The sequence below is a fragment of the Archocentrus centrarchus genome, chromosome 8, assembly GCF_007364275.1.
Source record: "Archocentrus centrarchus isolate MPI-CPG fArcCen1 chromosome 8, fArcCen1, whole genome shotgun sequence".
Lineage (NCBI taxonomy): Eukaryota > Metazoa > Chordata > Actinopteri > Cichliformes > Cichlidae > Archocentrus > Archocentrus centrarchus.
The window spans coordinates 26,856,547-26,882,288 of NC_044353.1; the positions used below are offsets into that span (position 1 = coordinate 26,856,547).

Consider the following 25,742-nt stretch of genomic DNA (forward strand, 5'->3'; position numbering starts at 1 on the left):
ATAATTATTTTCCCCGTGTGGGAAACAGTTGTAACCGAACAAAGGTGAAGATTTTATTAAAGGGAAACCAAAACAGCAAAAATCAAAGAGAAAAAAAAAAATGCGAGCAAGCAGCTGTATTTATCATGTGGAGCGGTTTCATGTCCCAACAATTCCTGGGCTGGCCAAAATTTAATATGCATGGCAGCCTGGCAAATTCCTGCTTTGAGTGCAAGAGAAGAGATGCATAATCACAGGCTGCCTCCTCCGTTCTGCTACTATCACACATGCATGTACACACCGTCAATCATTCACACACACGCGCACACACACACACACACACACATACACACAAAATTTCTCTCAGGGGGGGGCTGCTTAATAGGAGAGATCTCTGTGGAATAGGAGAATGGAGTATCTTTTCTGCTCCTGCACATTTCTAGTGTCCAGTATTTCAGCGGCTCACACTTTTCCTCGTATTGTCACATTAATAAACATCACAGCAGTGAAGGTGTTACATTAATTAGAGAAGACCTTGGCCCTCTTCAGCCTCCTGATTTGACATACTCCTTTGCTTGCGTCAATCTGATCTGTGTCATACCCCCTTCATCTGAAGAGAAAGGCAAACAATAATCAGTGAGATGTGAACTTAAAAGCGTGAGTGTGATATGTTTCTACACCAGAAATGTCAGTGAAGTCACCAGAAATCATCCACCTGATAGATAATTAGGAACAGTTCAGCCTGAATGACAGTAATGACGATGTCCTGTGTGAACATGAGCAGGTGTGCATGATAAAACCTGATGAGTGTGTTGTACCCATCAAGAATGATGCAGTCAAACCTTCTTTGCTCTCATCAAAGCTACCGTCCTTTAATCCTTAAATGGATTAAGAGCAACTTTGAGAAAGACAATGCTTTTTTTCTTAGAACTATCTGGATTACAGCGGCACTCATCGCCCATGGTATGAACCCTAATGTATTTTCTTCTAGTCCCACCATAAAGTTTGTGGTGTGGTTACCATTTTGAGTGGAATGTCTCAACAATCATTTCATGGATTGCCATGAAATCTGGCACAAACTTTCATTTTCCCATCAGGATAAATTGGTGACTAATGATGTAACTTCTAGTGTGTTTTGTGTTTAGTGCTACTTCAGCGCTACTGCTGATATTAGCACATGGTGCTTAATGTGCGTGCTTGCATCATCTTTTCGAGCATATCAGTTTTTTTTTTGTTTTTTTTACAGAACCACTAGTCAGACTGGAGGCTAGAGGTTGCCTACAATCCTGATAACTCTGATATTACAGCTAACTGGTCTTAATTTAATCAAGAATAAGACCATTTAATTAAGACTTTTTGATAGGAGAAATATTGCTTATCCTCTAAATGATAACAGTTTATTCCCAGTTGTGGGTCCCCCAATTTAAATTATGTTTTGGACATCACTGAAAACAAGGTGATGCAACTCAAGGGGTTCATCCAGATATAAGAAAAGCATATATATATATATATATATATATATATATATATATATATATATATATATATATATATATATATATATATATATATATATATATATATATATATTCCTCCAGCTCATCTGGTTGAGGAGCTGACTAGGGAGAGGGAGGTCTGGGCTTCTCTGCTTAGACTGCTGCCCCCCCAACCCAGCAAACAGAAATAATTTTAAATTGCTAAAGCTTTTTAATGCACTCAATATAGAAAGATAGCCCTCAAAAAAGGTTAGATTTAAATCCAAGCGCTTTAAGATTGTTTATAATTTAATTTGGGAGTTGTGACAAGCTGTCATTTTGGCCGCACTAGAGGGAATGTCAGTCACCTTTCATCTCTCAGCCAGCTCTCTCTCTCTGTGTGCCTCATATAGAGAACTACTGCAAGTTTTTAAAGGTCCTCTCCATAACAGGGTTTAAAATCAAACATATTTTAATAGCAACAGTTGTTTTAAAGTCTGTTTAATAAAGACCTCTACAGGTGACGCTAAACTTGTACTTTTAAGTTTACGCTTCAAAAGTCTTTATTTTTGGGATAAGCTCACAAAGTCTTCTGTTGAGTCTAAATATTACATTCTTCATTACACGGGCATTATGAAAGATGTTACATTCAGATCACTTCAGAAGTTTGTAACCGTGCGTGTGCGTCTTAACATCCAGTTAAGAGGATTTAATGAAGAATGCAAAATGGACACATGGATGGACTGTGGAGTTGTCATTACTCGGTGGACAAGATGACAAGCAAATCAACCAAAAACATGTTGACTTTCATTTTACGTTTTCATACCGCTGCGCTCAGAAATTGTCCTGTGTGCTCATCCAGGAGAAAAGTTGTTTACCTGAGCACCTCCATCACAGAAAAAGCTCCCAAAGCATCAACAGCCCAGAGAGATCAAACTGCTCTCAAAAAAGAGCAACACTATAGGCTGATGACTGCTACTCGGGCATCTAATTGGCTCCACCACTCACATTTCTGCCAGGCTTGGCAATACACCGCAGTATATTGTTGGGAGCTGGAGAAAGAGAGAGGCCGTGCTTCCTCTCCTCTTAATCCTCTGGCACTGTTTTCTTGTGTTCTTGATTTGCGATATCCATCTTTGGGGGAAATTTGCTGCTGGTGGATTTTGGAGAGCATCTGTTACCTCTTCTGTTCTCTCCTGGTAATCCTTGTCTAATAAAAACCATCATGGGCACATGACTACATGTCTGATTAGAAAAATGTCACCCTGTAGCTGAGTATTGTTATGTGAGGGAATGATCTTGATGAAGTGTTTAAATATGGTCAAAATGATGATGCAAATGATTTGCTGCCTCCAGAGCCAGGCTGACAATAACTTCAGTATTGTACAACAAGGTTCCTTAATAGACTTCAATATGGTTGCAATCTCACTTAGACCCCTCAGTGGTCAGGTATTGAATTCATTTGAAAAGATTAGTTCCTGCAGCACGAAGGTTGAAGGTTAATGCTGAATCTATCCCACACAAAAAACTGGAATTCAACCTGGTTAGCCTCAATCGATCGAGAAACCAAAGGCAGATGACCAGCTGGTGAGTATAAAGGGATGCGACGTGGTGAAGCCAGAGAAAACCAGTGAATCATGTGAATACCAATCACTCCAGCTTGATACACAGACTCACGCCCAATTTTCATCAGTAGCAGCTGGTGAGGAGAGCTGGAGTAGAACGCCAGGAGTAAGTGGTGGTAAAATGGCTTATAACAATTCCAAGTTGTATGCTTTCAAAGACAACATCAAACATTTAGATGAAGCGCAGAGGCAGTCTGAGTCTGACTGTGCTGCGTAGAGTGTCACTTTCCTCCAAACATGTCAGCAGCATTCATGTGTTTGTGTGTGGGTGGCAAGAAGAGTCATGAGGTAGATTTGACTTAAGGAAAGCTGCATCAAGCTACTTGGTCTTATGAGTCGTTCCATTAAGAAGCAGACACCAGGAAAGCATCCACAGCTTGGAGGCCAGGCCCTGAAGTCTTTGTTTATATAGCTGAGTGAACAAATTATAAATTATATTTATGGATTCATAAAGAGACTCTGAAAGGGCATTTGAGTCTCAGACAGGCAGACTAGTAGAAGGATCTAGTTACGCATATGACAAGCACACAATTCACACATAGGCAAATGCAGTGACTTATTTACTGCAATATAAACTTGCTCCCAGCGTAGAAGAAACAGCGTGGGTGCTGAAACGTCCGCATACATAAAAAAAAAGCATAAAAATGGCACAAAAGCATTAAACATTTCTGTTATTAAATGTAAATTATTGTTGCCTAGTAGTCAATAAAACCCACATTAATAATTATCTTTAAACATGAATCCTTTGTGTGCGTGCGTGTGGATTTTGACAGAGAGACAGGGGGGAGACGTATGACATCAGACCTTACGTGTGAGGTTACACCTATGGTGACGCAGTCGTGATGAATACTACTGCAACTGTGAAGTGTTGTTATCAATATTACATAAACGGTGGCGAAATGCAGGTGGAGGAATCCATCAAGGGGGGGGGGGGGGGGGGGGGGGGGGTTGAGTTAAAGTGAACAAAATAAGTCGGTGTGTGGATTTAATTGAACAGCAAAGTTGATTACTCATATCTATGGACTATTTCGACTCGTTACGCATTAAGACGCGTATGATGTGATCTGTATGACATGTTATCAAGAACCAAACTCAATATGTAGGTACTTGCCTTGGAAGTCATTGGTTGGATGGGCATGTTGCTTGGAGAGCGCTGGAGCTCCGAGTCGAACTCTATCTCATTGTTCTCGGTCATAATTGCTGTCGAAGTGGAAAGCGTCGTTCGAGACACAAATAAAACTTCTAACTCCTCAAACAATGTCCAGTCGGCTGAAGATCTCCGGTTTTAGCCATTTAAAAGACTGGCAAAGTGTGACACATCCATATCAAAGAGATGTGTGCGCGTCTAACGACCACCGACTCCCCAGAAAAAAAAAATACACTGCTTTATTAAGATTTGTGAGAACAGGTTAAAAATTCACCAGTAGTTCATATCTCATTTATGCCACGTGAGGACATGCATTCAAGAAAAGGCTGAACGTTGCGTGTGGGTAGCCTATTGTACCGTCCGCTGACGCGCACAGGAAAGCTCCAATGTGGCACAATTCCTCCGTCCTCCAGGTGCAAAAAAAAAAAAAAAAACCGGTTCAAATCAGCAAAACAAAAATGTCGCTGTGTGAATGTCAGCGAAATAAAATCAGATCCAAATCATCATCAGCTTGTGCTCTGGAGGTGCTAGCTAGGCGTAAATCCCAAGCGAACTATGTCCTTCACCGCTGCACAGACTTAAATTCAAGCGCAATCTAAGGCACGCCTTTCCGTGCGTCTGAGGCGCATGACTGGGGCATTTTTTACAACTCTACCAGGATTCATTTAGGCTAAATTAAGAGTGACGGCCGCGGTCGGAAGCTTATTTAAAACCTAAATATAGAGTAGCCTTCAATTTATAAACAAAGAGATGATTTTCTCTGTTTGGAATAAAAGCAAGAGCAGCACTTCATTCTCCTGCTCGGATTTTGCTTTGTGTGTGTGTGTGTGTGTCAGAGCTGCTAATTAATTCTGCTATGTGCCTCCATGGTGCTGCCATAGACCCTTGGTTACAAATAGTAACGGATAGTAACTCAAAGACAAGTCAGTCTTTGTAAATTCTGTGATTTTTAGATAGAAAAACGCACAAAGGCGTTAAGAAACCACGAGGACAAATAAAGGATGTTGGGGGGAAACTTTCTGCATGCTGTTTGATGAAGCAGTGAATCAGAGCAAACATCTTCTCTTTCAGTAGAACAATAATCAGTATATTGGCTGAGCTGTCCCACATTTAGTCGTTCTGAGTTTTAGAGGAGCTGCATTGAGACACTTTTATTCTGTCATCATTCGTTCCTCTTCATTTTCTGCCGGTACCCCAGCTGCCAGCTGCTGCCCTGCAGAATTAAAGCTTGAGTTAAAGTAGCTGCAGTATTGCTACCTGCTTTCAAATGTAGTCTCATTTCCTACCTGGTTTAATCAACATTCTGGGACAAATTCCTGTTGCTGGACTCCTTTAAAAACACACAGGTGACAGACAGGGTGAGTAAAAGTAATAATGGAATTTTAAAAGCAATTCCATGCTAATATTAACAGACTGACAGAGAAGGGCTTCCAAGCATTTATTTTTTCTGTTTGCACTGCACAATTTCACCAAAGCCTGACATCAAAGTTTGCTGTCACAAAGTCTTTGGGCGGGGGTGTGCTGGAGAAAAGAGAAAGAAGAAAGGCAAAGAGAGGGAGCTTCTGTTAACACATTAATTATTGCTTCACTCAGAGGCAGGGCACAGCACACAACAGAGTGACTGCTGGAAATTAGAAAAATTAGAAGAAAAAAAAAAGCATTCAGTTTTCTAGTGTGTAGCAGTGTCTCTGCTGTTAAAAATGAACTTAAGCCCAATATCTTGGTGCAGTGTTGTGATATGAGCTGTGATCTGATGCAGAAATGTTTGAACTCAGAAAACAGAAGAGCTGAGAGAGCTGAATGAGGAAAACACACACACACACACACACACACACACACACACACACACACACACACACACACACACACACACGCGCACTCATTTAAATTTTTCCCTCTGAGCTACTCACCTTTCATTCTCTATGTGATACTCCAGGTGCCAGAACACACCCCAGCTAAAAATGAACATTAAAATGGAGCAAAAACACATTTGATCTCTTAGTGATTTAGGCACAGGAGGAAACAATGGGAAGATGAGAGGAACAAAATGAGTCCCATGAGGCAGAAGACAGATCCCAGTCCTGACAGCGGTCGTCATGGTGCAGCTACGGGACCAGAGCTGCAGCTCTTTCCGTCGCATTAAATTGATACAGATTGTTCGTCTGTTCTTCCACCTCACACATTTGAATGTAAGAGCAAATATGGAGGCATGACTTTGCACCCAGTAGGTTTTGAGCTCACATTTCATCTGACAGTCACCAGTTTTCCTCCATACAAGTGTTTCTCTGTGTTTGTGATTAAAATATATTAGAATAAGCAGAGTAAAGGATACAATCAGAGCTCTCTCAGGTCTGTCATTGACTTTAAGTCAGACTTCAGTCTTAAGATCTTTAAAAATGTACTTTTCCATTGTAGAATTGTGTAGTTTGGCTCCATTATTTACACTGGACATGTTTAAAAAGGGATTTTCTCAGCATTTAATAGCCTGAGGAATTACATTCATATGTATTTAAGTACCTACACACAAACAACATTGTCCAGATTTCAGATGTTTGCTTTTTTTTGCTGCGAGGCTTGTCACATTGGAGTGCAAGGGTACATTATTTTTAAAAATCAAATATTAAATCTCAAAAAAAGTTTCTTCATAACATTGATGACCTGGAACTAAGAAATTAGGCTGCTGTGTTTATGTGTGAGAAGAAACTTAAAAATAAAAGTTTTCTAGTTTTCTTTAATAATGATGTATTCCAGTCTGGGACTTATAATTTGCCCAATTTTCCTTCTAATTGAAGCAAGTCAATTACTCATTGAATAGCTGATTCAGAAATGAATCCTGAGACCAGATGAGAGCCGAAATCATAGCTGGCTCACTGCTGCCATCTACCGGTTCAAAATTAAACCAACATTAACCACAAAGTGAGAAAAGGTTCCACACCAACTCTTAATAATATAGGTATATATTTATTCATACGTACATATTCATTTATAATCGGTTAATTGTAAAAAAAAAAAAAAAAAAAAAAAAAAAAGAAAAAAAAAAAAAGATTTACAGTATTTTAACTACAGTCATTGTCAAAACAGTTTTTGAAATATCTCAGGTGCCAATCTATCCTGAACGCATACTGTGAATTCACCTGTTGCCCTCTGTCCTTATCTTCAACCTTACTCCAGTGTTTGGGATCAAACAAATGGACCCAGAGCTCAACCTCTGTGTAAACTGGTGGAAGATCTGACACGCCCACACACAAAGTGTTTGATACTGTAAGGGAAAATAAGTCGGATGTTTTGCTGCTTATAGCTTGTAGTGTATTTTTGTACCATGAAAACCAAAAGAAAAAAACTAATGGGAAGTTATTTCTTTTGTACATATATAAATCTTTCAGGAGAAAGTTGAGCACTATTATTTGTAGTCCATGTTATTGGCTGCGCTGATGTCTCAGCAGCATGATGAGGGCAAGCAGCTTTGACATCCAAGCTCACAGACTAAATTCAATGAGTCTCTTTTTCCTTGAGTTAACCATCTTAAAACCGGAGCAGAGTGACAGAGTACATTACATTTCTCCACCATTTTGACTCTTGGTTCTTCTCTAATCCTCCATAAACCCCCATTCAAACAAAACAGATCAGACTGGATTATGCAGGATTCATCTCTGCTTGTATTATCCTGCTTGTCATAGCTGTCAAATCACACACATACATCCCGAACAGAATCATCATTCAGCGTTTTGCATGTGTGCGCCTGTTGCAGAGTGTATTAAAACCAAACAGGGACATTTGCAGGTGATCAAAATTTTGCCATGGGGTTTCCTGTTTTCTGTCATATTTGATGCAATTTGGTTAGAATGTATTATGGGATGGGGGCATTTGGAACAGCAAGGCATAAAATTAAGGAGAGAAAAGCACACTTATTGGGAGAAAAATCTTTCTGTCCTTCTCTTTGATGGAAACATTCAATAAGCAGACCCTATGTCATACATAATGTCATTGTGATCATTAACCCTACATTTAAAAAATTAAAAAAAAGTAATAATAAAAATCCAACTCACATTTAACATTTAGAACAATTGCACTGGTGCAAACACTTCCCCCGGACAAAAACTACACTCTGGACATCTACTAACAATAAACTCTTGATTAAAAACAAACTCCGTCAGATCAAAACTAAGGACTGAAAGAGGGCCCAAACTCAACTTGGAGACACTGAATTCGTGACGTCAAAACACAAAGCAGGCAGAATCCAAACCACAGCAAAACAGAAATGCAAAGAAAGCTCCAGAGGAAAATCATGTCGGGGAGAAAGCGGTAAAAGACACATTTATAAAATGAAACGGGAACAGAAGATAATGAATAAAGCCGGCGCAAGTGTAGGCCAAAAGAGAAGGCGTTAATACTTTAAAGGGCAGGGGAGGGGGCTCAAGTCCATCATAGCCCTCTGTTGTGACAAACATCATTCCATCATATCCATCAGCGGGCCAGAGCTGTGTGCTCAAGATTCAGTCAACCTCCTCTTGCAGTGACTCCACCAGCCTGATCTGGTTGTAACCTCCCGCAGCGTCACTGGTCCCAGACAGATGGAGGTGGTCACAGGCGGCAGGGTGCAACACACTATCACTCTGTCCCCTGCAAGGCCTCATAGAAGTTGAGGAGTCGCAGATGCCACTCCAACATCAACAAGCAAGTCCTTTCGCCACTGCACGGGGTTCACCAGTTCCTCGTCATCAGAACCATCAATGACTCGAAAACAACAGCAACTTAATGAAGTCAGACTAACTGAAAATAGCTTTACTTTGATTGTTTTCAGTTGGCTTTTTCTTTCCGTTGTCCTTGTCTGACAGAATTAATGTAGTCAGACCAATTTTTTATTTTTTTTTGACAAAAGAAAAAAAAAAAAAAAAAAAAAAATCTTAACTTCTTTTGTTGACATGAGCCTTCACATGCCAGCATCAGTTCACCTCACTCCACATCGAGTACTGGGTTATTTTTACTCTCCGAAAAGCTCCGGCACATATTCTCACGCGCGTCTGCACGTAAACAAGCGTGCTCGAGCTCCGCCGTAGAATCCTCAGAAAGACTCGTCGACAGTAACCGCTGCCCCGTCTCATATCATCATGTTGCTGTTTAAGCTGGCTTCAACACACCGACTCCTGCAGTCTTCACATATTTACAATGAGATTTTAAAAAACTAGAGGTGTTACATGCAACATTTGGCATCTTCTCAAGTCTCCACATGTAAGCCTTTAGTTGTCCATTTTTAGAAAAATATTAAACTTTGTTTTTTTTGTTTTTTTTCCTCTGCACTATAATGAAGCTTCTGATTGTAAAAGAGAGAGACGGAGAGGGGTGAGGGCATAGTGGCTGTAAGCGCAGTATATGCATTACTTGAGGATTTTTTTTTTTTCGTGTGTGTGTTTGTTAGTTGTTAGTAGTCTTCAATTCTGAGATGCTGTTTTTGTAAAGTGTCTCATCATTGATTTACTGTAGGTGCAAACAGCTGCAAGTAATAAAAAAACAAAAAAAAACACAAGATCAAGGTTTCTGCTGCATTCTCGTGGGGACGTTGGCAGTTAAGTGGCTACATCCCTGCCCCTCTTTTGAAATAAACAGCCTGTGGAACCAAGCAAACACTGGTCGTACTCAAGTGCAGTTCCTGTGTAGAGGTAGCTGTTGAGTTGACCTTCAACACTAAGGGAATTGTGTTTGAGAGTTTAAGTAGGATCTTTCAGCGTGTGTTTGAAAGCTTTTGCTGTCTCAAAGCGCTTCATAAATAAAAATTCACAATTGTTGTTGACTCGAAGCGCTTGACTCTTCTTTGAAGAATTATTTTGTACTTCATTTGATGGTGATTAAATACCTTAACAGTGGTGATCACATTTGTTTTGTTTTGTTTTTTTAACATAACTTTCTTTGTAATACTGATGTGTCCACTGAACACAGGCCAGGAATGTGTTGATTATTCCTCTAAAAGTTAATCTGTGTAAATGCGTGTCTTCATGTGAACTTGTGTTAAAGCCTATTTGTGATAAAATTTAAAGAACATTTTGGGGAAAGTTATCCAAGACCCTGTAGTGTTGTTTGGCTCTCTCCCTCTCTCTGCAGCTCCAAAACAGGGACACACCAGCATGTAGTCTGTGACAGGGGGGGCCAGGAGGGGGGGACAGCAGGTCAGGGGTCAAGTGACAGGCTGCAGGGAGGACGTACGAGGGACACTGGGAGAGGGAAGAAGGGGCTGGTCTCTTTACATCATAGCAGGACACAGCAGCGGCAAAACCTCTGACGGCTGCCCCCGACTGAGGGGGGTGGAGTGACAGGAGCGAAGTATGCATGCACTTTGATGTTCGGCAGATGAGTCTGTAGTTAAAAAACAAACAAAGAAAGAGAAATGTGTTAATGGCTTGAATAAATATGTGGAAAGCTGCTCTGGGACACTTAATACACCAGTAGCTTCAGCTTTGCTGCAAACCTCAAGTTACTGAGTTTTTGCTTCAGTAATCAAAAATGATATCACTGTCAACAAACTGCTGTTTATGCAGTCACGCTTCGTCTGATTCATATTCAAACTACAAGACAAGCATAGGATTCAGTGACGACAGGTCTGACTTGATCTGGACAGTGTGTTCACTCACTGCTGTCAAGGAGACAGTTTGTTTTTCACAGCTTAGTTTTGATTCATCACTTCATGTGGGTGGGCTGGTGACTCAGACATCAGAGTTCCATTTGGACAAAATGCATGAATCTGTGTTGTCCGATTCCACTCTGTGCGTTACGTCTATGCTTAGTGCTGACACTGGTGGGGGGGTTACAGTGCAAAGTCTGGCAAAGTCCAGCACCTGGGTAGAGCATATAGCAGGCAGGACACTTACTGGCTAGCTGTGAATTCTCCAGACAATTACTTGCTCTACTCTCACATGGGTGCACATGAATATCAAACAGACTTTGTATTAGGTAGCTGGCAAGTGGAAGACTGTTTCATATCTGAACTGACAGACAGATATTTGCATTTTCACAATCAGTCAGGTGGAAAAAGAAGCTTTCACAGGACTCTACACAGTCCTGCGAAAAAGTAAGTACACCCCATGATTCAATAGATTGTAGAACCACCTTTAGCAGCACATTTTCCTGATTAGAGCTCAACAGGTATGAAACCACCACCTACTGACCAATCAATTCTCCACAAAATAATGTCATCACTAGAAGATCACTCGAGCCTCTCGAGGACAGAAGAAAGGTCTAAAATCTCTTGCTATCTAAAATCTTTGGTTTCTCTGATGAGCATCAGTAAAAAATATAGATTTGTAGACATACAAACACATTTAGACAATTTTATTGTTCTGTAAGTGTTAAAATATGATCCTAAAACCAGACACCTACACTGTACTTCCTGACCTCATATCAAATTTGTATGTAGATTAAACCTATGTTTGAATTCTGTTTTTATGTTTACTCTCAGACCCTTAAACAGCACTGAGTCTGCAGCTGAGAGAAGAAAAACTCCATCTGTCAGAAGCAGGTTATGTTCTGAGTTTCAGCTTCAAATCAGCTTTTACATGTGCAGCTTGTTAAGGCGTAACTCACTAAAACCACTAAACGAAGTGCATACTGTGTGTCGCATTGTTACAGGAATGTGTATGCATGTGATTTAGAATTATAAATAAAATGCTGGAATTGCAGCTCCTAGAACACGTAACACACAGCAGGAATACCTGTTCAGTCAGATTAATTTCAATTTGATGTGCTGAGAAACTAACGCGATTTCCACGTCTCCTTTATTAGGCTGTGGGACAGTAACCTTAAATATTTAAATTGATCCAATTTAAAGTTTCAAAGCTCTAATGTGCAGCCATCACCTAAGAAATAAACAGCAGCACTGAGAGCGCGCTCAGCCATAAAATAATGAACTGGAATTAAAATGTTTATTTTACAGTTGTGTGCGCTACATCACCAGATTAAAGATTTGCTCCAACATAAATTGTGTCATTTTTTACAACAGCGTTGCCTTTTACTGGTATTTTTTTATGTTCTTTATAGATTTTTTTTTTGATAATGTCTCAGGAGTAGATGCACTTATCGGGATCATTTTCTGTGGAAGAAAAGTCATACGACCTGTGAAACGCCTCTTTTAGATTGACAGTCGTGTGAACGCGCGTTCACAACGTGTGAAAAGGGCTTATGTTTGGCGAAAAGCAGGTTTTTCTGTAAAGGCCTGTTAGGAAATACCACAGTACAAGCCAAAAGATGCCCGAATAGCTGACACCAGCACACAAACTATTTGAAAGTTCTAAGCTTGGTGAGAATTATTCAGCATAGAATCAAATAAACATGAATGCATTCATATCAGCAAATACAATCAGTGTTTACCATGCATTCTGCAACTGAACCAGCATTTACTCACTACTCTTAGCCCACACAACTCACCCGTAATCTCTTAATGCCGGCGCGGGTGATCTGCTGGCAGTCGTAGAGCTCGATTCGATCCAGACTATGGCAGCTCTTCAGGTGCTCCAGTGAGGCATCTGTGATCAGGGGGCAGTTGTCCAGCTCGATCACCTCCAGACGGTCGTGAGCGCAGGGGCCACTGCCGAGATGTCTGATGCCATCATCAGTAATCAGCTCACAGTGAGACAGACTCTGTAGCAATGCAATCCATTATTAAACAGTTAATGAAAACCGCAATGACATTGTGCTTGAATATGCTACAGGAGCAACATATGTTTGAGTGGCAAGCCAACACTTACCAGGACTTGCAAACGGGGGCAGTGGATAGACAGCTGGATGAGCGTTCCATCTGTGATCTAATGCAAGAGTAAAACAAACACAACCCTCTTAACTGAAGACTTTAAGAGGAAAAAAACAGTAAATACTGCAGGTAAATATTGTTTGTTTACCTGCACACATTCTTCTAAATCCATCTTTTCAAGCTCGTGACAATTCTAGAGAGAAATATCACAGAGACAGAGAGAGATCATGATCATCGATGTGTTTGTGTAGTTTAAAACATTTTGTTTTTTTTTCAGGACACTTTTAAAATGAGAATTCAGGATCCAAATCTCTGTTTGCTATTTAAGTGCAATGCAACCAAGAGGCAGAAACCACACTCACCCTTGCTAATGTAGTGAAGCCCACATCTGTAAGCTGAGAGCAGCGAGCTACTTCTAATATTCTGAAAGAAGGAACACAAGGCAGAGTTATACAATGGAAGCATCATTTACACTTTCTTGCACACTTTAAAGGCAACTAGAGCTACAGTCACAAGCCTCAGAATATCTTACCGTAGAAGGGTCAGTGTCATAATTTTCTTTCTTACAATTTCCATCCCATTACCTCAATCATAGCTGCAATCTTTAAGCTTAAAATGAGCCTTCAGATCTTGCTTTTTGGAATTCAGTGTTTGATAGCATAAGAACATTCTACTGAATAGTCACCCAGCCATGATAAATATTATTAAATCAATTAGAAAACACAAAAAAGATTGCTTTACATAGATGTTTTACACAAAAATCCAACTAAATGGCTTGGCAAACTTTTTGCAGTTTCTTGCAAATTTCAGAGCAAGTTTTGGTGTTTAGGTGTGTGAATTCACCTGAGGCGGGGGCAGTTCTGTCCCAGGGCATGCAAGATGGCATCTGTGATGTTGCCACAACCTGACACACACAGAGACTGCAGGCGGTGACAACCCCGGCAAATTGTGATGAGACCCTCATCTGTGATCTGCTGCTCACAGAAAGACACAGTACGTGTTTGTGTATGAGGGAGGTGAATCAAATCGACATCCACTGTGAAATGTGAAAAGATGCCATGCAAAACTTTCTCTGTGCGCTGGTAGATGTGCAAAAGCAATTGGTGTACAACCCTGTGTCCAAAAAGGTTGTACAAAAACAAGAGGAAAGGCAACATACCCAATGATAAGCTTCTGAAACTGTTACTTCATCCACAAAAAAAAAACCCTTTCGCTCACACTGGTTTCTAGAAGTCTTTCAAGGGCCCAGACAACGATTTCCACTGCAGAACTGTGCGCTTTTAATGCAGTGCCAACTGAATGCCCAAAGATCATGGGTCTTAAATAGAGATATTTTCATCTTTTAATGATGTTACGTACAAACAATCTCGCTGCATCTGTTAATTTGTTGCATCAACTTGTTAAAGTTTTTTTTATTCCCAGTTATGCATTTCCCTGCCACCACTTTTTTTTGAAACATGTTGATTCAATCAAGTCCACAAAGAGAGTATATTAAAACAAACAAACAAAAAATTCAACATTTAATATGGCGTCTTTCTATTTTCAATATTGGGTTAAAATGCTTATATGTAAACACATCATTTACTTTATTTATTTATTTATTTTTTAAAAGAAGGTTGCTTTAGGTGCAGTTCTAGAAAAGTCATTTGAGACCAGACAGGTTAAGAACAGGTGAACATGAGCTTGGGCAGAAAAAAGAGAGCAAAAAAGAAAAAGAAAAAACAAAAAAAAAAAAAAGGACTGAAAAGCAGACTTTAAGTGCAACAAGATGAAACAATCAAATCTTAAGATGTGAGACAAGAAAGAGATGCAGACGGGACTAACTGGATTGTCTGTGCAAGCTTGACACACTGCAGGCTTTATGGGCTGGATGGCCATGTTCTGTGTTTCTTCTAGTATTTTTAAATGTACTTACTGAGCATGTCTGCAAGTTCAGCGTGACCAGCTCCGGACAGTGAGCCCCAATATGCTTTAGGGCCTCGTCTTCCAGCTGCAGAAAAGACAGGATGCCACAACTTGATATAGATTGCACAGGAAAATATTGATTTTATATTTGCAGTAATTTTGTGCTTTTTGCGAGAAATAAAGAGCAACTAATGCAAGTGAAGCTGCCTTTGGCAAAAAAAAGTGCACTTAAGAAGTTACATTTGAAACAAAAAGAAAAAAAAACTTGTTTTCTAATATATCCAATAAGGATTTGCACAGAATTAAATTGTCAACAAATTTTTATGCTGTAATCACTTGTGTACCTGTGTGCAGCCCTTGAGGAAAAGGCATTTGAGACCAGGGCAGGAGCGCACCAGGGCCTGGATGCCGTCCTTGGTGACCTGATCACACCAGGAAATGTTCAGCTGTTCCAGCAAAGGACAACCCTCACTGAGGGTAGAACAAAGAAAAAAAAAAAGAAAAAAAGGGTGAAGAGTGGAAATTTGCAAAATATGAAAATAAGAGGAAATTTTGAACATGTCGTATATGAACTGCATAACAAAACTTAAAACTTCTCACATTGCTTGTATCTCTTCTGTGACTAGTGTAGGTTTAATAGAGAAAGTGAATGTTAACCTACAACTGTTACTTGGGTTTGTTATTGGTCTTTAAAGGGAATCTACTAAGACCATTTCCAGCTTCATCAACTGTTCTTATTCTGGGACTCTAGCTTTGCAGTGCATTGGAAGCCCGTGCTTTTGGCTTACTGGGATTATTTGACCATAAGCTAAAGAAGAGAAAATAAGAAAAAGTATAATAGGTTCACTTTGACAAATATGCTCTAAATTTAGTGGAAATGTAGTAAATCAAAATGACGATCGTGCATACCTGAGAGCTTTGAGTGAAAGGTTGGTGATGGAGGTACATGAGGCGAGGTCCAGGTGCTTTAGCTTTGGACAGAACTTACTGAGGCTATTACACGTGCTGCACAAGGACAACACAGTGAAAACAGTGTATTATGATACGTTGGATACATTAACAGCACTGTTGTATGTACTATGGCTATACCTGTCTGTGATCTTTGTGCAACCGTTCAGATTAAGCACCTCAATGTTCCTGCAGTTCTGTGAGAAAGTCCTGCACAGAGAGAGAGAAAAAAGAAACATTTGTGTGATAGCAGTTATGCTGTACTTGCCTGTCTCCTTGTCTCCCCTCAGGGTCTGAACTAGAATAAGAATTTCAATCAGGCTAGGTCCTCACTAAACTCACCTTAGAGCACTGTCACCCACACCCAGGCAACCCCGCAAGCTCAGCTTCCTAAGGAATCCACCACATCGCTTTGAAATGTTCTCCACCACCCGGCCCTGCAACAAAAACAATCCACTCTGCCTGCCACTCTACGCCACCTTTTAAAACGTACTAACCACGAAGTGACACAAGCTGCAATCATAAAGCTCAGCAACTCCACCCAAAGCAAACAAAGACAACGCACAATTTACATTTGGCCAAATTTCCCTTCAAGATCAACTCCTTGTGCACCTCTACAAAGCTTCTAGAGTGCCTGCCATTTTTACATTGGGTCTGTGTGACGTCATCAAGGTCCTGTTCTGATGCTGGGATAAGCTCCAGCCTAGGAAAATGGATGGATAGTTTTGACACACCTAAGGAGATCCAGCACAAACTGAAGATGCAAATGAAGGTGATAAACGTGAGACTTCCATAGCAGCTACATTTTAAGTGGCAGAGCACTGCCCAAGAAGACTGCCTTGAAGGGGAGACGGATCAAATTTGTTTTGTTTTGAATAGTTGGTGTTGCAGAAATTTATGATTGCATCTGTTAATAACAAGGTGGACAAAAGTAATATGAGATTAACTAACTTCAATGTCCCTCTGAAAGTCAAAGAGGTCGATTCTTTGCCAGTTGCTGCCATCCAAGGCCAGAACATTCCAGGACTAAAAGCAGGGTGGGGGGGACAGAGTTCATGAAGCTTATTCTCAAACATGTACCATGTACATACAGAACACATACTTTAACTAAGACCTAAAAACACACACACACACAATCCCACACACCCCTTGTGAACACAGACTCACCCGTGAGACCTGGGCACAGCGACAGAGTGTCACCACATCCAGAAAGGAGAAGATTCTAGAAGACAGACAGGGACTGTTTAGAGACCCTGATCCCCACCGCCAGAAGCTTCCTCTTTACACTCAACTGCCCTCAACTCAGCCCTGTGTGTTCTTCCACTTACAGCACAGTGTTGCGACTAAATCAGCTAATATTGCCTTTGACTGTCATCAGAATACATATTTGCCCTGCTGGCAGAACAGGTGTGTTTTCTTAGAGTGGGGGCCTGGTGAGGAAGGCATTTCTTTCTAAGGAGCAGAGCTGGAAACTGACTAGAGGACCCTACAATGCAGCAAAAAAAAAAAAAAAAAAAACTGAATTAGGGTTGAAGCAGAGATGCAGTGAGTTGCAGCAGTCTGCCAGCCTCACAAATCACGACACTGCACCAGACCAAGCAGCACAGAGTCAGCAGCCGCAACACAGACAGCTTGGCTGGCAAGGCCAAAGTTTGAGTTATGGCCTTCATTTTCTGTTTGCTCAGAAGCTTGTGAGTGTTTTTTTTTTTCCCGCTCTGAAATCAATTTAAAAGTTTTACAGCCATGAGCATCTGTGTGTAATTATGCTTTTAGCATTGGGTGAGCAGTGGGTGTGGAGAGCCAAGAGAAACTAGCATCCTAGTGTTTGAATCTTTGTTTAAGGGTTACATACTGAGGAAGGGTAAATGCTGCCTTTGAGTATGTTTTGTACTGATCTGTAGTGAAGTCATGAATGTTAATGTGGAAAATCCAACAATTTTGCATTTTCCAGAAAAGCAAAACAAAAAAAAAAACAAAAAAAAACTGCAAAGAAGTTAAAAATGCTTCAAAATATCACTCACCTTAGCAACAGCTCCTTAGGCAACTTCTTATTGATGACTGCCTCATCACTATTTGTGAACATCTGAAAAGGTGCAGAAAATAGTATCAGTCCTGGCAGCTTATCTCAAAGTGGCTGGGCCCCTTCCATCCCTACACCTCACTCAAGGACGGCCCCAACACACAAGCAAGGATAAATGATCGTAATCTCATCAGCTGAGATGGATTCAATGCCAGTTCACAGAAAACACTGAGGGTGACAGAAGATAAAACACCACAGGAGACAGCGCGGTGGGACTTTGTACTGTCGACTACAAGGCTGTAGTCGACAGTGCATGGCGTTTACTCTCATGTTTTCTTTCTTGCATGAATATTTTCTTGTCCTGTTGAATTAGAACCAGTGTTCAAATCAAATCAAGTCCTGAGACTTTACATTGGAATTGGTTTACAGTACAATATATATTTTGTGACTGTCAGACGAATAACTCCAGTTTCAGCAAACAGCTAATGGATTTCCACATAAATAATTGAATGCTGTGTGAGCACAAATTTGAATCTAATCCACAGAAAAAAGCCACAGTAAACACAGACAGTAAATTTGCATTTATTGAGTCCCCCCAACACACACACACACACTTCTTACTTAGGAATTTAGGGTTTCCATAATTTGTGGGAAATTACACAGTGCTAAATCACTGAATGCAAGATGTTGAGACAATGGTAGAAGCATCCACTCAATCACAACAGGGTGAATGAAGCAACATCTGGCTCAATCCCTTTTCCTCCATAGCTTTAGAAAGAAAAATTACCACCAGGGGAGATCTGGTGAGTAAATAAAATGTGAAGGAAGGAGCTTCTAATTTAAATGAGGCAAAGATCTATGACAAGACCAACAAGGTGCAAGTTCTTTTTTTTGCACTTGTTGACAGAAACAACCACCCCTTCCAAAAATAAAGATTTAACAAAAGAGACTAATTTAAAAAGGTCCCAACAGAGTGCTATTTTCATTATTGGTGTTTATCCTAAAGCCACACAATAGCTTCAGATTTTGAGGGACATGCACATAAACCCATTCATCAGCTCACAAAAACAAACTGACATGTCTGCCAGTTGAAATTGATGCCCGGATCTTTACAAAACACACACGCACATGAAAAAAGGCATCTCTGGGTCAAAGTTTTTTTTTTGTGTGTGTCTGTCTGATAAAAATACAAACTCTCTCCCTCTACACACACGCGCACGTCTTATCAGGGGCTGCCTGCCAGCACAAACGTGTAAAATTTTCAGGGAGTAAGAAGGGACAGACATTTGCTGTTTGGATTTGGGGCAAACTGACTGACAGCACGCCTTCCAGACTGCTTCTTTCTGGCCAAATAATCCAGAGCCATTTCCAAAGAAGCAGATGCACATGGTCAACGGGCAAACACTGTCCCCTTTTGTAATCTAACATAAAACGATGCTGTATGAATGTGAGCATTATGTTTTCTCCACTGGTCAGCTATAATCAGTGATGCAGGAGGTTAAAGAAACAAGCTGGATAAGCTGTAGTGTGCTGTAAAAGTACTGCAAAGCAAAAAAAGAAGTGACTATACTTTTAGAAAAATGTGTAAATGTTTTTTCCTGCAACCCCCCCCCCCCCCCCAAAAAAAAGAAGAAGAAGAAAAAAAAGATCTGGTCAGTTTGACTTTAATTATGATTTTGTCACTAAAATGAGGGACTAATATGAAGTCAAAACAGTTATTTACATATTATTTCTAATTAGTGAATACAGTGAGGGGCCATTTAAATCTGTCCATTTTCTGGGCTGTTGTGGTCTTTTGTTAAGGAAATAAAAATAACAGTTCAGTGTCTGCAGCAGAGCTGTGAATTTAGTACAACTTCCTTCCCTGGCTTTCAAAGTAAAACCCTCACTGGCAGACAATTTATTTTAGATGACTTACAGTAAGGCCAGCATAGTTTGTTTCAAGCTTCTTGTAACTACCCACGAAAACCTAAACACTACTGAGAGTGCCATTTGGTAAATTTGCTTGAAATTAAAATGGCAAATTAGTGAACAGCAAAGGCTTTGTTCAGACTCAAATAGAAGCCCATATATAACAAGAAGCACTCAGAGAGCACAATCCTCTGCTTCTGGGCAGTATTTATGTGGATATAGTACATGTGTAGCATTCATTTCATTGTTTAATAAAAGTAATTTAAATGTTTAGTAATAAATATCAAGTTTAAATAGGTTTGGATAAATAAATAAACTAAACAGTTTTAATAAATAGCTCTATTTAGCATTATTATCATTTTACCTTCAGATCAGTCTATTGACCTTGAAGAAGAGGTCAGAGGTCAAATGTGACATGATTTTTTTTTTTTAATCTTTATACTGTACTTTCTATATGCCGACAATACACACCACACTTGTAAGAATCATAGTTTCAAAGTTATAAAGTTTTGTCAATTTTCAACCAATAAAAGTTGACTATGAAGCCAAATTTTAAAGGATCGTTAACATGACTCCACTTTACAGCCTATCAAAGTTATATCAGAATTAAATGAAAACTTTCTCAGCTATCATGTTTACAGACAGAATGATACGCATGCACACAAAAGCTAACAAAAACATAACCTCCTTGACCGAGGTAATAAGTAGAGCCCAACTGATATATTGATTGGCCAATACTATAAACTGACAGTGATATATTTGCACTGCCATATGTGTTGTGTGACATGCAAACATCAAACCTTGATGACCATGATGCAGGGTCACGGGACGACGGGAAGCCTATCCCAGAAAGATCTGCCACATCCTCCTCGTCACATATAGATGCTTGTTGACTTGAAAGTATTTTACTTTTTATATATTCTATAATTACTTGGTATCTATATTTAAAGTTGCACTTACTTTTCTTTAACACTTATTTAGTATATTTCAGATTTGTTTTTACCTTATTAAGATCTTCTCATTTAATTTTTTGTGTTTATTTTTTATTTTTTTTTTAACTGTGGTAACTAAAGAATTCCCAACTCTGGGATAAACAAAGTATACCTCATCTTATGTTAGCTTATCTTGATGGACCCCTTCACAAACTGGGTAAGATCAAAGAGAACACAAACTGCAGTCTTCTGGATGACAAACTTGTGATTTCCAACCTCCCATTTTGGACTCCTCCACTCTTTCATTACAAATTTATTTCTCAGCATCCAATATCGCCATGATTGGTTGTGTCATGGCACCAATGCCAAAGTACAACGTGCATCTTCAATGGGATCTGATGAAACGGCAGTATTTGACACCCTGAGATGATTACATCACAGCTGATCAATTGCTGGTGCAAAGTCCTGGGGCATCTTCAAATTATGTTATTTAGTCTGTGAATACACGGCTGAAGAGCTACTAAGCCACAAAACCATCAGTGTTTTTACTCCCTACATAAAAATCCTCATCAGCCTCCACATCCAGAAGCCAGAAACTAAGGAGTATCACATCAGTCAGGCTGGCTTTGCATTGTGGTGATTGTATTAACTTCTCTAAGACAAACAGCTAATTTAGTTATCAGAGTTTAATCATTATATTTAGTTACTAAGAAACACAGGACTGTGAAAAATAGAGAGCATATTTCTATCATATTCACTTCTCTCCACTGGCTCCCTGTTAAATCCAGAATTGAATTTAAAATCCTTCTCCTCACATACAAAATCTTGAATAATCAGTCATTGTACCTTATTATTCTTACATAGCACTTCGCTCTCAGACTGCAGGCTTATTTGTGGTTCCTAGAGTTTTTAAAAGTAGAAGGGGAGGCAGAGCCTTCAGCTATCAGGCCTCTGCAACAGTTAAGCTGCCAGTATACCTGCTGCACTGGTCACTTCACGTGCTGCTGCTAACGTCACCACACAGTCACATCCATTTATGGTCACCAATATGGTGCTGGTAGCCGCTGCAGTATTCTCCTGAACGACTGGTGTTGCCACCCAGACAATACCTCCACATCAGCACTGATATTGGAGGATATAGGAGAAGCAAAGAAATTGCCGAGATTTGTTGTTGTTTCCAAAAAATATCATCTTTTCAAACTATTGCAGCATCTCCCTCTGTATAATCGCCGAGCTTCTGTACTGGTATAGCATAAAAACAGCAGTTCTTTTCACTCTCTCTGTGTTTATGCACCACTACTGCATTTAATCATTAGTAATTTTTTAAAACATCTCTCTCACAGCTTTCTTTTTGTCCTGTTGCTGCTCTCTTCTCTTTCCCCTCACCCCCCAACTGGTCACAGCCTGGTTCTGCTGAAGGTTTCTCCCTGTTAAAAGGGAGTTTTTCCTTCCCACTGTTGCCAATGATTGCTCATAAGTGTAATTGTTGGGCTTTCATTCTTATATTATACATTACAATATAAAGTAAATCGAGAGAAATGTTAAGTTGGTGCTATACAAATAAAATTATTGAACTGGATTTATGGGCCTTTGTCTTGAAGAAGTTTATAAATTTAATAAGTCTATATAAAGTTTTCAAATATACAAATAAAAACTTATTTTACTAACCATACGTGATCCAAAAATAAAAACTTTTATCTTGAAGGCAAAAGGTCGCTATTTCCGGCTCTTTCCTCTCCTAAACCCAGCTACCTTTAAACAGCAGCTCCACCGCAGCTGTTGGGCCAGAAGGTAACGGCCTGAGTCTTCAGCTGTTCACCGTTAAAAATAAATAAAACCACACACAAATCCCACGCTGGCTGGGGGATTAAACAACATCAAATGCTCAGGCTATACAGGCCAATGTCACCGGCCAGATGCATAGTATTTGTATACAAGTTAACACCAAAATATTCAGCTACGCTTGCGCGGCTGCGACACAAAGTTTATGGTAATAGCCTTATAATGGAAAAACAACACTGTAGGCAGACCGTGCATTTGGGCTTTCTGCTACCAGTATAGGTTACGGTGTGTTACACTGTAGGAGCTTGGCACTATTTTCTGAGATTTTGTGCTAAACACCGGGTGCAGGTAGCAGGCACAAACTGAGGCCAGCACCGCCGCAGCGGCCATAGATATAGCATACATAAGATGTCGACAAAAAAAAAACGTGCAAAAAAATAGAAGTCACAATGCCCCCACTAAGCGCAATTTTTAAGCAGCTTCTTTTTAAAATGAACCCCCTAAATCTTCTATTTCTGCTCAGTCTGTTAACGTGCGCCGAAGCTTTCCTCGGTGTGCTCCATGTAGCCTCATTGTCTTTGTTTTGACGGCGCAAAGGGAAACGAGGACAACATTTAAAGAGCGTTTAAAATGCCCTGAGTGCAGCTAAAAGGAGCACGTCGAGTTAATATGGAAAATACCGACGCGTGTCCTCACCACTTCAGGCCTCACTAGCCTATATGCTGTTTGAACAACACAACAGTGTTTGACCTAATCCCAAACACTGACTGCGGAAGCTGCATCAATAGCCTCACCATAAGCGCACTTTTTATAATAATTACAGCAACAGTCAACACGCAGGCCCACATCGTAACGTTTATATCGGCTATTTTAAATGTGTGTCAGTGACTGTCAGTTGATGTAAATGCTTAACTCACCTCAAACCGGCTCCGCGAAACACCATTTACCTCCTTCCCCATGTCGGACGCTGGTTACCGACTCAATGGATACGGTGTAGGCGCAGTAAAATGCAGATACGGGCCCTCTCCACGATTATCATGCTACCGTCCTCTCGGTAGCTCCGGTTTAGGGATGTATTTTGACCTGTACCACAAACCACAAAACCTCTTGTTACTGATTAAAAAGAAAAAAAAAAAATACATGTATATGGGTTACGAGCAGCAGCAGCAGCCAGCCATAAGCCACTTCTCTTATCAGCTCGATTCGTCCTCACCTCCTCCTCCTCCTCCCCCTGTAAGCTACAGCTTTCTATCCATCCACACAATAGCCCGACAGGAATGGGGCAGCCTAAAATTCAGCCGGTACAACGCCTACATCTGAATAATAATAATAATGACCTTGCTCAGTGCGAACTGTAAATTGCTTGTTGGTTGCTCCTTTAACCAAAGCTCACTAAGGCGCAAATATAAAGATCAAAGTGGGGTGTCAACCATTTGACAGCGCACGTAGCATGAATACCTGGCGAGGGTTTGGGGCTACGTGTGATAATTAAAAAGTTTGAGCCGACTCAAGGCTTATATGTGAGAAAATATGGGTTACATATGATGTTTCCCAATAAAGTATGAAACAAAAAAAAACCTTATGTGCATGTCTGATGTGAGTATTTACACTGGAAGGCCTTGCCACTGATGCGTGTATTAAAATGAATATAGATGGTGTGTGTTTGGCCTTTTATGACATATCAATAGTTACAACTCGTTTTTAGGTCATTCTATCACATCTGCTATTATTAAACATTGCAACTTTGTTATTGTAACAGGGAAACGCCACTTCCTTGTTTCTCTTCGGTCACACCCCACTTCAATAGCGGGTCCAATCAGCACCCAGGACGGCAGCTCGTAATACTACGTCATCGAACTGCGTAAAACTAACACGCTTGACAACACTGAGCATTCAATGTCATCTGTAGCAAAGTCAGTGATGCTTAATACGTTCACTTTTCTAATGCGCAATTAATAGTGTGAGATTGGGGTCTCGTGCTCTGCTCCTTAAAGAAAACTGATTTTCTATTCATCAGTCTTCTCAAATTAAAGAAGCCCATTTTTGAACTTCTGTAAACAATATACCTTGTTTGTGTTGTTTTACTCACAATGTTTGAATTGCATCTTTTGTTTTTCTGCTTACTGGTCACTTTATTAAGCACATCTGTTCAACTGCTCTTTATCACAAATATCTAATCAGCTAATCACATCACATGGCAACAACTCAATGCATTTAAGCTTCTACACATGGTCAAGACAACCTGTTGAAGTTCAAACAGCTTCAGAATGAAGAAAAAAAAGTTATTTAAGTGATTTTGAATGTCGTTTGTTTGCTGGTACTCAGACCAGATGGGCTGGTCTGACTATTTCAGAAATTACTGATCTACAAGGATTTTCCCCCACAACAGTCCCTAGGGTTTACAGAGAATGGTCCAAAAAAAGAGAAAATATCCAGTGAGCAGCAGGGTGAAACTGGCTTGCTGATGTCAGAGGAGAATGGCCAGAATGCTTCAAGCTGCTAGAACCGCAACATCAACTCAAATATCCTCTTGTTACAATCATCTATGAATGTACAGCACAGCAAACCTTGAAGCAGATGGGCTACAACAGCAGAAGACCACACTAGGTGCCGTCACTAGAAAAACACTAGAAAACTAGAGAAACATTGCCTGGTCTGATGAATCTCAGTTTCTGCTGCAACATTTAGTACCAAGTGATTGTTTGAATGCCACAGTCTGAGTATTGCTGCTGACCGCGTCTATCCCTTTATGACCACAGTGCACCCATCTTCTAAAGGCTGTCATGTCAAAAAGCTTCAATCATCCCCAACTTGTTTCTTGAACATGACAATGAGTTCCACAGTCACCAGATCTCAATACAGTGGAAGATCTTTGGGATGTGTGGAGAACAGAAGATTTGCATCATGAATGTGCATCTGACAAATCTGCAGCAACTATGTGATGCTATCATGTCAATTGGGAACAAAATCTGAGAGGAATGTTTCCAGCATCTTGTTTAATCTATGCTATGAATGATTACATTCTGAAGGCTGGCAAGGCGTATCTAATAAAATGGGTGGTGTGTGTACATGTGACTAGAAGGAGGGGTACTGTAGAAGACATTTTTGTCCCTGCAGGAATAATCCAAACATATGTAACCTCTAGGACTATTTACTGGACCTCAAAGTTTTAATTCTGTTAATATCTAATACGTTGGAAATTTATCAGGTTCTTTATTTATTTTAGTTATTTGCAAAGCACTAAAAACATTCTGAAAAGTTTCACTCTGTTTAGGTGACATTGT

At 40.1% G+C, this 25,742-nt stretch overlaps 2 protein-coding genes across 3 annotated transcripts in view; both read right to left on the reverse strand.

Annotated features, from left to right (window-relative positions):
* The window catches only part of LOC115784665 (SH3 and cysteine-rich domain-containing protein 2-like), a 28,083-nt gene extending 23,494 nt beyond the window's left edge, over positions 1-4,589 (reverse strand). The window contains exon 1 of the mRNA XM_030735980.1: positions 4,191-4,589. Within this exon, the coding sequence (XP_030591840.1) occupies positions 4,191-4,274 (84 nt within the window). The 5' untranslated portion in view covers positions 4,275-4,589. The remainder of the gene's footprint in view (positions 1-4,190) is intronic.
* A 5,838-nt stretch (positions 4,590-10,427) lies between these two features.
* On the reverse strand, positions 10,428-23,815 carry fbxl20 (F-box and leucine-rich repeat protein 20). Of its 2 annotated transcripts, XM_030735410.1 has the most exons (16): positions 23,672-23,815; positions 23,376-23,541; positions 17,835-17,896; positions 16,981-17,035; positions 16,765-16,839; positions 16,156-16,250; positions 15,955-16,023; positions 15,775-15,870; positions 15,210-15,336; positions 14,876-14,950; positions 13,804-13,934; positions 13,323-13,383; positions 13,109-13,153; positions 12,959-13,015; positions 12,639-12,851; positions 10,428-10,574 (listed from the first exon to the last, which is right to left on the reverse strand). In XM_030735410.1, the coding sequence occupies exons 2-16, from the start codon at positions 23,415-23,417 to the stop codon at positions 10,467-10,469; spliced, it is 1,311 nt and encodes a 436-aa protein (XP_030591270.1). In that variant the 5' UTR covers positions 23,418-23,541; positions 23,672-23,815; the 3' UTR covers positions 10,428-10,466. The 2 variants fall into 2 exon arrangements, with proteins under 2 accessions (XP_030591270.1, XP_030591271.1); XM_030735411.1 differs by lacking the exon at positions 23,672-23,815 and having other exon boundaries at positions 23,376-23,661.
* Between the last annotated feature and the right edge of the window lie 1,927 nt (positions 23,816-25,742).